This window comes from Grammomys surdaster, unplaced genomic scaffold (genome assembly GCF_004785775.1).
Source record: "Grammomys surdaster isolate TR1022 unplaced genomic scaffold, NIH_TR_1.0 348, whole genome shotgun sequence".
NCBI classification, from domain to species: Eukaryota; Metazoa; Chordata; class Mammalia; order Rodentia; family Muridae; genus Grammomys; species Grammomys surdaster.
The window spans coordinates 1982684-1994900 of NW_021604767.1; the positions used below are offsets into that span (position 1 = coordinate 1982684).

Consider the following 12217-nt stretch of genomic DNA (forward strand, 5'->3'; position numbering starts at 1 on the left):
AAATAAAGGAGAGAGAAGGAGTGGGAGGAGAGAGCTTAGCTTCAGATAGAAAGAGCGGCATGTTATTTAACTGAGGACTCCAAAGCCCAGCCAAGGCTCTGCATTTACAAAGCCCAACTCATACAGACTTCAAAACTGCTATAAATGTGGAGGGGTGTGGAAATCAAACATGAATTTCCTGTGAGTTCTCCTCTGCTGCTCACACATGCTTTCAGACGCGACCTGATCACCCAGGTCTGCAGATGGCCCTTGAGCAACTCCTGTTTTCTTAACATGACTTGGCCTGGACTTGTGAACCTTGGCTCAGACGGCCTGGTCTTGCAGTGACCTGCCAAAGAAGCTGACAACTTAGTGCTGGGTGCACACTTTCCTGAGGATAATCAGGAGCCAAATTGGCCTTGGCTCTGCAGAAAGGAATGATTCTAAGTTACCAGAGGAAAAAAAGGAAGTGGGGTACCTCTGTTCTGATCATGCAAATGAAGTTAACTAAAACTGATCATTTTCCAAGTCTCCCACCATGGAAATAGCAACTTTAAATGTGAGAAAAATACAGCTCTTAACTCTACAGCACACTACTATGTTCTTTTTTTCTTTCTTTTCTTTTTTCTTTCCTTTCCCTTTCCTTCCTTCTTTCTTCTCTCTCTCTCTCTCTCTCTCTCTTTCTCCCTCTCTCTCTCTTTTTTTCTTTATTTATTTTATTTTTTTTTGATTATTTATACTTTGCTTCAAAGCAAAAAAAAAAAAAAAAGCCTAAGTTATGTTTAAGCTGCCCCACAGCCTGGCTCTGCATCAGTTATCCTAAGAAACTCTAACGTCAGAATGCATTAATCCTGGGCCCTGGACCTTCGTCATATATTCATTCCTAGTGTTTTGGCAAAGTTGCCGCATGTCATTGGATTTATTGGTGGCAGGGTTATTTTCCAGTTGTCAGATAATGTTTTTCCCTATTTAAGAGTCAGAAATAGAAATGCTTCCTCATAAAGGAACCGAATAATTTGGAACATGAACAATATAAGTATTTATTTGAAAAAAATCATTTTCCATTTCAGTAAAATGGCAAATTAGCTTTAGCAGTTTCTCACTACTGATTCTAGTTCGCCCTCACAGTTGCTCTGTCTGTCATATTCAATGATATCGCTACAGAAAACTGTTTCACAGTTTTTTTTTCCTAGAAAAAAATACAGACTCTCTAATGGGCAGTTAATTAAAATAATAAAGCTGGGTGAAAGAAAGCTAAGGTACGAAACCATTTGACATGAACACAAATAAATAAATATGTACAGAGGAGACATTCTACAAAGGCATTCTACACAGTGAGAAACAGTGACAAGAATGGAGGTTATCTCAGGACCCTAGGCTAAAACTCAAACACAACACAGGGAAAAGAGAGGGTGGGAAGCAAGTGACCAGAATCTGGATTGGTGCTGTTTTACAGTTGTGTGGAGCCAGAACTCTGGCTCTCCCAAGGAATCCTGCCCCATTTGTCCAAGGGGACAAATGAAAGGCACAGACATGGAACTGAAGGCAAAATTTGGACCGGTCCTAAAATCCACTTGCAAAATCAACTAGTCTGTTGTTTCTTCACTTTTTTTTTCTTTTCTTACCTGGTTATTGGAGATTTTAAAAATGGAGCTGACATTATTGCCACAAATGAAAAACAAATTTTCTCAGATCTGAATGCTGGTAAGAAGAAATCTGGAGCAAAGCCACTTTTGAAGTGAAATCGTCATTTCCATTAGCTAAATATTCACTTTGTGCAGAAATCTCACAGCTAATTAAAATCTACTATGAACACCGAAGTTTGGGGGTGGCTATATCAATGTTCAGTGTCTATTGACATTAAATTCTACCTATATGTATCCTCTGGTACAATGAGCAGCCTGCTAATATAATCTCCCACCCCTTTCCAAAGGATTGGCTCTACTGAGGTGAATCTTAGTCACCTTAAGACTAAATCACTATCCCATTCTCTTACATGGCCTCCTCCTTTGTGAAAACCAGGCCTAGCAAAGTTCAGGTCTGCCAAGATGGCAGTCCAGGTTGCTACAAGAATGAACGGCAGTAACAACCCACTGCCATGTTCTATTGACATCTTTTGCAGCCTGGCAAATAGCTTTGTGACTGACACTCAGAAAGCTAAGAGGACCTGTTGGCTGTTTCAAAGCCTGTAAATCCTTCTATGTCATAGCTGAGAATGGCCTACTTTCTGCACAGATGTTCTGTCCAGGCTTCTGCCTTCTAACAGGCTGGCTCTGCTAAACTCTCCCTTTGACGTCACTGTGCTATCTTGGAAAACTCTGAAACTTTTCAGAGAACCTTGAGCAAAGCTAAAGCCAGCATTTACTGCGGCCAGTGAATAGGATTCCATCACTTGGGGTCAACCCTCGTTAACAAGCAAGCACACATTGCTTAGGATAGTTTAGGAGATAGGTAAGCTGCTTTGTGTTATGCATGACTTGCATGCCACAGTCTGATCCATACGTATTACACTAGAGTAATAAGTCTCACCAGCCCTCCTTAGAGTCTCATACACTCTGACTGGAGGGCTCAGTGCAAACAGTTTTTAGACTAGCAGTTGTAGACCTACATATTTATAGATTATTTTCATTAACCAAGACAGCTGTATGCTTCATTGTGTGTTCCTTGGAACAAAATTGTCACTAGGGGGAGCCAGAGGCCTCTGAAGTTTATGTGATTTGGAATGTCTTAAAATGATTAAAACAAGGACAGGACCACATAGTCTCAAAAGCATGTTCTTTAAACAGTGAGAACCCATTGCATGCAGAGTGCTTAAGGGGAATTCTCATCCCTCGAACGAGCCTGTGGCCCTATTTGCACAGTGAAGGGGGACAGGAGAGGTGCTTGTTCTTAAATTTCACGAGGCCCACTTGAATGCCATATTTACATTCAACTGGATTTATTTTTGTGCATGGGATAATGTGATGCTTAAGCTGCATGTCTTAAGATATTAGAAATTCACACAACATATTGACTAGATCAAATTCTTGAAATACTTGTTTAGCAAGTTATGTTCATGAACATTGAATAGTTGCCAAAACAGAGAAAAAAGTATGTTTAATATGTGGGTCAAATAGTAAACATTCTTTTCTACTTATGGTTGAAATTTCACTGAAAAAGGGAAAAGATGCTGCTATATTCATAGAAAACAGCATTGGAACAGAACCCGTGAGCATCCAAAGTCACTACAAACAGTAATTAGTGTGTTTTCTACATCGTCTTTATGAGAGTCAGGCCACATCTGAGCCTACCTATGAGGTGTGATATATTAGATCTAAACTCGAACTTCTTCTTGGGGTTCTTCCTCTCATGGCCTCTAATTTTAATGCCTCTCCCCTCATTCTGATGAGTCTGATATAATTACATTCTAGAAAATGCTGTATCCTTGCAGGGCTCAGAGTATTCTCAGTTCTGAAGTGTGATGACTGAGCTTGTCCACAGAAGTATTCCAAAACAGATGAGTTCTGCATCTCACAGATGCTTCCCTTAACAAGATGCAGCCAGTCCTCAAAGCTCTGCAGTTTCCTAAGGAGCAGCACACTGACATCCCCCGGGCGCTTTCGCTGCTTGTTGAGTATCACACTTCTCCAGACAGGTTTTCTTTTCTCTCTGTTGCCCCTCTCAATGACATTAAAACTTTGTGCTGTGGCTGAAGGCATCTGACAGGATGATATTTTTATAGAAGTTATCAGAACGAGCGTTACAGTAACCCTTGACCTTATCAATAACCTGATGGACGGGGATGATTGATGTCTGTTCTCCACCAGCATGGGTCAGTTTTGATAGGGACTTGTCCATGGAAGTGCTGTCTGCAAGAAATGATACAAGAGATTCTTAATCTGCAGTGACAGGGCCAAGGCCACAGTACCCAAGAAGAACAGAAAGAGAAGAAAGTTCTTATGTCTCTGACAGGTTACAGAGTAGGCAGTTCCCACCTTCAAATGCACTTCTAATATTCACTGAACCTCAGCTTGCCTTCAAGTAATTTCTGTCGTGGCATGATATTTGAAAATGTTCCCCAAAATGTCATTTTTCAGAAATAATAAATAAAATAGTTGAACTTAAAAAAATGTATGTATCAAACAGCTCCAAAATCAGAAATTAGATAAAAACTGAATGAAATGTGTTGGAATATTCATGAAAAACAGATATGATATCTAAGATACATTTTACAAATAGCATAGAGTAGGAAAAACTAGCAGATACAGCTGCATCTGAGCTTAAGAGTACAAGGAGATTCACAATCCTCTGCTTTCATAAGGTTGACACAGTCACAAAAACATTTGACAAAATTTAAATGCTTTTGGGAGTAAATGTCAATCAAAGTAAGCATGAAAGACTGTATAGAATACATTTTCTTCTTATGGTTGTTAGTTGAGATATGAGTGGAAGTCAACAGAAGCATTATCTTTTATAAAATCAAAATTCTCTTTGCCTGAAACATTTCAAAAGCAATAGTGTCAGAGAAATTCATAGTAATTAAGGACCACTAAATAAATTTCTAGAGTTTTCAGTACTAGTTAAGCACATGCTATTTTTCCACAGGGTCAGAAACTCTAAAATTGACTCCAGTAATGGTCTGAAACTTGAAACTCATTCTGTCCTTATTATCAATGTAAATCTTTGTGCTTCTATGAATATAATCAGTGACTGTCTTGTCGTCTCCCTCCTAATATGCTGTGGAAGATGTTTTACCCTAGATTAACCAAATTACATATTTCAGAGTATAAAGGAAAAAAGATGGCTTCAATGTAGTTATATCTCTTCTATACTTGGTGAGAGAAGCAAGAAAACACTATCCCCCAAACACTGATCTCAGTAGCCAGCTCTCCCAAATCGGAGCGGTTACTTTTATGTTTTGAGTAAACTGGGCCCAGAATATGAAATGACCTGTAAAATGCATCAATAAGATTGAAAGTCTGGGTCATCATCATGGTGTCTACTGCTGCTCTACTGCTCTGTGTCAGGGGAAACACCAAGCCAAAAGGGTGAATGCAGGCCTTGGTGGTCTCATCCCATACTAAAGGAAACGTAGGGAAGAGGAGATGATTTGTTGGATGATGAGCACATGGGATGACAAGAATGATTAAGGCATGTCCTAGCATGGATTAGAAAAGGCCTGGATGAATCCCACAAAAGTCTTGTCTATGAGGCTTTTAGCAAGCTGGTTGATTTTGGGCTCACTTCAGTTTCATAGATTCACTAGCCACTGGTTTTCTGTCGAGGATTTTCTTATTAAATGAAATATCAATGATGAAGAATTTGTGTTTGATGTTTGTAGCAAATCACAGGTCCTCAGAGAAATGTTGAAGATGCATCACTTCTGGTTCCTGGACAGTTTTCCAAAAGCATGTATTTTTACAGATTGTAATTGGCCCCATTGCAAATATATGGTCCTACTGGGTGTTTCATCATACTCTGATAGAGTAAAACTGTGTGTGTGAATTCGGTAAGTCATGTTTTCTCCTTAAGCATCACATTATGAGTAACAAAGATTTAAATTGTATTGCTGAAAACCAGGGGCTAGAGATATGAAACATTATTTGACATGTATTGAAGTCTCAAGCAGATAAAAATCACCACGAAGCAGCTTGCTATTAACATTTTTTTTTCATTCAAGACTTCTACAAATGTACCATGACACACACACAGTAATCCAAGAAACAGTGAAAGGTTAAAAAGTCACATCAGATAACAAAAAGTTTATTAAGCATTTCTTTTTTTTTTGCTTTTACCATTATATTATATTACATGATATGTAACCCACTCATCTGGAGCATGGTACATTTCCTAGAAGGCGGAGCTTGCACACCCCATGCGGAGAAGAACCGGTATAGCCCACTGTCAGAAATTTCAGATTCCAGCTCAGGGCAGGAGTACCGGTGTGCTAGTTGAGAAGTACCATAAAGAACAAGCCATTTTGCTGGTGCAGCAAGAACCTTAGCTCAGTCCATGCAGATGTTCTCATTACCTTGCACAAACTCATGCACCCAAAAGAAGCAGTAGAAGTTACCTGAATGTTCCACTTTTGTTGAAGGAATTCTCTTAGGAGAAATTATCTACACCATAAACATATGAATGTCTCGATCAATTCCAAGAAATAATCCAACTATATATTTATGAGTTTATGGAGTGGCTTTCTGCACACCCCAAACCATCCTAGTAGAGAGCTGTCTCACCAACAACTGGTGGGGATTTAGACTTGCAAATAAACTATTTGCAACCTGAGTTGCCAGTATAGACACTTCACATGTCACGCCCTTTTAGAAAAATATCAAACACTAGTCTTTCCTATGTCACTCACCTCTGGTCACACACGTAACAAGTTACTAGAGTAAACAATTTAAACTTCTTTCCATTATGCTCCTAGATATATCTTAGCATGTGCTAAGATACTACACCTGTCTGTCAAGGGGTTTAATTAGTATCTAACCCTAGAAATCTGATCATTTCCCTTTGAAGTTAGCTGCTGAAACCCTTCTTATATGTCATGATCCAGTACTGCAACCACACTTTTTATTTCCCAGTTGTCTTCAGGACTACTTGTGTATATGTTTAGTGTCAGAATGCACGGCCACAAGAGCTCTGTTGACTAAACAGGACATGAACAACAGCAGTGTTTCTGACAGTCCTTGTTACTTTACAAATGCTCTCTATTCTTTCTTGTTTTATTAGTAAGCTAAGGGATAGCGGCCACTTACTGTTCCTCATCAGTTCCAGTGGTTAAAGAATTAAATCTTAAATGAAATATTCATTTCACACCATGCTTCTTCCTCCCCCCATACCAGATTTCTCCTTTAATACTGGCACGTTTCATACTAGGTTGAAATGTTTTACAACTTGGTTTCTATATTTTTAAATAAAAATAACTTTAAAATATCCACAATTTAAAAGAGAAAAATATTTCAAGTCAAACTTTGAGGTTATAATAATAATGAGAGTTACTGATATTATAACCCTGAAGATGTAGTTGGGTTGAAAATTACTTCCAATTTAAAATTTACAAAGTCGATGGGGAAAGCCTTTAGCTGGACAGCATAGTTTAGGTAAATCTTAAGCCAGCCCTTTAGCAAGCTCTGGGATCCACCAGTCACTATAAGTCAGTTTTATGACGAAGATGGCTAAACAAAAACCAACCCGAGGGAAGCTTCGTAGGCTAAGAATGACTCACCCGAGTGGCTATTTCTTTTGAAATAGGTAGTGGAGCTGGATTTTGATTTGGATGTGAGATATGTTGAATTGGAGCCAATGGAGCTTGAAGATAAAGATTTCCCTAGGTTATCGGAGCTTTTCTTGATGATATTGGTAGCTGTCTTACTCCAATCTGGAAAGAAGAAAGAATAGGACGATATCAGCTAGCTTATAGAAAATACAAGCTGTCCCCAAATCCATCACCATGTCATTTAATCTATCCAGTACTCGCAGTGACTTAAAGAACATGGGAACAGTAAGAAGTTGAGGAGAGAGGAGTGTCTTGCTCTGACCCTGTGCATATATGCTATATAGTATCTCACTTCAATGCCCTATAGATGGGAAGCATTAGCAGGTGTTTAAAAAGTTAGTGACAGTTTCCTCCAAATATTATACATCCTAGGAACAATCTCTTCACAAAAAATGCAATTGAGAACATAAAAATGGCAAGGTGGATCTAGTGTGGAGGACCCCTGCCTAGGAGTTAAGTTAAATGTCAAAACTTGAGCAATTTTAAAAAACCTGTCCAGATTTCATGTTTCTAGTCTACAGCAGTCAAGGATGGAGTCCAATGTGCTCAGATGTTTTCTAGGCCTAACAATCCAAGATGCCAACTCAATATCCTCCCATGCTCCGTTTGAAATGCACTCTCTGTGGTGTTAGGCTGCTGAGACAGAGTAAGGAGGAATGTCATTGGTTTCAACTGCTTTTCCAAACGAAACCAGTTAACTCCAGGCCTTTACCTGAGTTGTCTGCTAGCCGAAATCTGCCGCAGCAGAGATGACGCCTCCACTGTTTCTGAACGTTCTCCTTCATTGCACAGTGGAAGATGAATATAAATAAACCTGTGACAAGAGAACATGAAGATATTTATAAGACCAGTGGCACATTATTAAGACAGACATTATAAAGTATATGTAATTATCTTAAGATTTTATAACTAAGTCACCTTCATTAAGGTACAAAGATCTTAAGGAATGGACTCAGTGTATGCAATCAGCAGTTTAATCTTCTGCAGAAGAACACAGAAGCTCAGAATTGAGAACAGGTATACAGATCTGATTCTGTCTTTGACTGTTCAGCATGCTTTATGACTTAACTACACTCCTAAGACTCAGTGATGATTTCCATCATTGGCTTCATTCCCATCTCTCCCCAACACAGCATTCCAACCCACACAGCTTCTAGGACATTTTGCCTTGGCTGAACCTCTGTTATCTTCATCTCAAACTTCAGAAGTTCTTAACAAAAGTTCTGACTATGATGCCAAAACCATGTGAATATTATTCTGTCAGTGTGTATCAGGCTTGTCCTAGTCCAACACTTTCTTTAGATCTTTTAGTAATAGTCTCTTGCCTCAGATGAGCCAAGCACTCCCTAGAGTAGTGATTGTCTGAAGTTATAATCCATTCTTAATTTAGATCCTATTCATCCTCTCTTGTGTACACTGATCAGTACATGGTGCTCCTGGATTCCTTACAGAGTCATTAGTTTGTTTGATTATCTTTTCCTAGTGGACAATAAAGCTCCAAATACAGCTGTTTGTCTGTCTGTCTTTGTGCTGTAGTTGTTTCTGGAGTGATGCCAGGAATCATACAACAAATGAGTGTTTCCTTAATGCACGAATCGTAGCAAACAGGCCAATAAGATGAATTCAGCCTATGTTCAGTAAGTGAACATATATGTTCATTTTAAGGAATGAGATGTGCTTAGAAGTATAGAGTGTAAAATGAGATCTATGTAGGGGATGGAAAGATTTCTCAATGAGTAAAGCACCTGCTGTAAAAGCAAGAGGACAGGAATTCAAATCCCTACATCCGTAGATGCTAGGTAGTCAGGGTGATGGGGAAGACACAAGATCCCCAGAGCAAGCTAGCTCGTCAAAGCAGTTATACTGATTATCTTTAGGTTCAAATGAGAGATCCTACCTCAGTGAATAAGGTAGAAAGCAAGTAAGACATACAATATCATCCTTAGGTCTATAGACCTATGACCTATGCAGGCTCATACACACACACACTTATACACACACACACACACACACACACACACACACACACACACACACACACTAGCTGATACTGATGCAGTAGGGGTGCACCTCACACTGGGAAGACTTAGTTAAGTGGATAAGTTCAATGCCAGCCTGGACTTCATTGGGAGACCTCGTTACAAAAAAACAAAACAAAACAAAACAAAACAAAACAAATAAAAACAGAAGGCTGAGTTCTAGGCAAATAAAAAGCTAGGACGACAATAAAAATACTTTTAAGGCAAAAGTTTCTGAAAAACATGCAAGAGAATTTTGAAGCAATGTCGTAGTTTCATCTTATACTGGTGGCAGTGGTGGTGCGTCCACGCAAGGGAGGGCCTTGCAGAAGGTGCAGGTCTGAATGAAACCTTTAAGAATCTTGGAATTGGAGGGGAGGTGAAGGAAGTTTCTAGAAGGTTAACTTGTTCAGTGACCATTTGTAAAGCACTGAACATGACATTTGGAATTTTCAAGAAGGCTGACTCTTGAACTCAGGGATCCAAGGATCTTCACAGAGCGGCATAGAAGCAATTATTACAGAATTGTTAAGGGACTGCTGGTTTTGAACATGGAGTATTTGTTAAGAAAACTAAATTCTACTGTAGCTTCTATAATTAAAAATGTGTGGGCAGGCTAAAGAAATTTTTCAGTGGGGAAAGCATTTGACAACAAGGTGGGAGACCTGAGTTTGATCCTCAGAACCCTTGTAAAGGTAAAAGGAAAGAATCAACTCTGCAATTTTCTGACCTCCACGTGTGCCATAGGGCATGTGTGTTCCCTTTAAGCATACATGCGTACACCAGTAATAAAATAAAGTATGAAAAGCTAGCACAGGAAAGTTTTGACAGCGTGATAAGTATAGCTGTTTGCAAAATAGGACCAAACTTATGTACAGTAGTCACTATCTCAATGCCACATGATTCAGAATCATATTTTAGAATAAATGGCATGATTGCATGACAGAGAGATAAAACTTGTTGGATTTCTTTTCTAGCCTTGACATTAGTGAAATGACTCTGGGTGTTTTCTTCTGTGTTTAGCTTCCCTGTGTCCATCAGAGAGTACCACGCCCAATGCCTAAAGAGAGGACTATTATCTTCTCTGACTGGAGAAACACCAATATGAAATGGATTGATTATCTTTTTGTCACTGATTTTTAACAGGAGGATTAGCTTATTGAAATTCATGGTAAATTTTAAAAAATCAGCATACATCCCAGGAATGAAATCAAGTTATGAGGCTTTGACAAAAGTCCTCACCTAATGATCCATCTCACTAGCTCCAAAGACATTAAATATTCACATGACATCAGATAAGTAATATCAGTGTGTATAGAGACCATCTTGTACATTGTATAGATGCCTCACATGTTAATTAAAAAGCCTATGGCCTATGGCTTACGCAGGAAATAGAGGTAGAACACTGGGAAGATAAAGAATACTGGGAGAGAAGGAAGCAGAGGGGAGGAGCCCGAAAAGAGGGAAGAAGATGGCCGCATGAACACATGGCACCTGATCACAGTTAACCAGCCACATGACAGAAGGTAGGTTAAAATAAATGGGTATCTTTAGTTATGATCTAGTTAGAGTAGAGCCTAGCTATATGGCTAAGGTATTTGGAAGTATAATTTGAGTCTGAGTATTATTTCTTGGGGTATGGGGCAGGGAGGCAAAACCAAGACATGGGTTAGTAATTAAGAAAGCATGTTCCTGAGGGCTGGCCAATTGGAGTTAAGAGCAGTCCAGATGAAACAAAGTAAATAATATCTCAGGGTTATTGATAGGAAATAGATTTTAATAGCATAGAGGGTAGATATCTGCCCAGCTTTAGTGGTGATTAAGCCTTATTATTGTAAATAATAAAAGTTGTGTGTCTTTTATCTGCGAATTAAGAGGTCAAAGGCAGGATGGAAACCTCAGGTTGAGATTAAATAAATTATACAATAATCATGTAACCTTATGTTTAGTTATGTAACTATGTTGTCACATTACAATATCATTTATTACTATTTTTCTAGTGATTATGGTTAGTAGCTCATGTCCTTGTCTGAAATATTCTATCAGATAGCTTAAAGTTCTACATCAAACTTGTCCTGATCAGAAGGCTCATCTGCACTGGTTAGCTTCCACATAGATGGAAGATTCTAAGCATGTTACCAGGGTAGAAAATAATCATCAGTTTGCCTAGCTGTGAATGCTGGAAACTTCTATAATGACTGGTATAGCATGATATATCCAACAGTACAACTGTGCACAGATGTCACAAGAATTACCTTTTAATTGACTTAAGGCCTTATCCAAAAGATGAAACCCACACCGGACACCATTATTAGCCAGGAACCCATGGTTAGACAGATCATAAGCCCTAGGGGAGGACCCACAACTATCTGGACATTCTCCTAACTGGACATAATGTTAAACTAGCTCCTAATGACTCACTGTTATGCCCAGAGAGTGGTGCATCTCTCAATGCTCATCAGAGACCCCAAACTGTCAATGTTCAAAGAGAAAAAGACTGCAAAGTCCCTATGGGACATGTAAATCACTACTTCTCCACCCAAGGCTCAGAGATCATCAGTGAAGAAGGGACAGAAAGATTGTAAAAGCCAGAGAAAATAGACTATAACAAAACAGTGTATTTTGGACACAACAGGGAAGTTACACACATGAACTCACAGTAGCTATGACTGTATACACAAGACCTACATAAGATAAAGCCAGACAAAAATCTCAACATGGAGGGGGGTCACCAAGGCCCACCCCCAGCTGAGGAACTGTTAGCAAATGATGTCTGCTGGGATAGAGAGTCATTTTCTATAGTGATGCGGCCTTTAAGAAGGTACCCATGTTCTAATAGGTGATTCTGGACTTGTGTATATACTATCAATAGCAAAAGTGGACTCGGAGAGTTATAATTAAAAAGAGAGAGAGAGAGAGAGAGAGAGAGAGAGAGAGAGAGAGAGAGAGAGAGAGAGAG

The 12217-nt window shown here is 39.1% G+C and overlaps 1 protein-coding gene across 6 annotated transcripts in view; it reads right to left on the minus strand.

Annotated features, from left to right (window-relative positions):
- Positions 1–994: 994 nt before the first annotated feature.
- Positions 995–12217, minus strand: part of Adgrg6 (adhesion G protein-coupled receptor G6) — a 135235-nt gene continuing 124012 nt past the window's right edge. For 3 of the 6 annotated variants that reach the window (XM_028779242.1, XM_028779240.1, XM_028779241.1), the window contains 3 exons: positions 7953–8054; positions 7190–7342; positions 995–3827 (listed from right to left, as the gene is read on the minus strand). In XM_028779242.1, coding sequence (XP_028635075.1) covers positions 3649–3827; positions 7190–7342; positions 7953–8054 — 434 coding nt within the window. In that variant the 3' untranslated portion in view covers positions 995–3648. Of the gene's footprint in view, positions 3828–6031; positions 6078–7189; positions 7343–7952; positions 8055–12217 lie in introns of all 6 variants that reach the window. The other 3 variants (XM_028779245.1, XM_028779244.1, XM_028779243.1) reach the window with 3 other exon arrangements.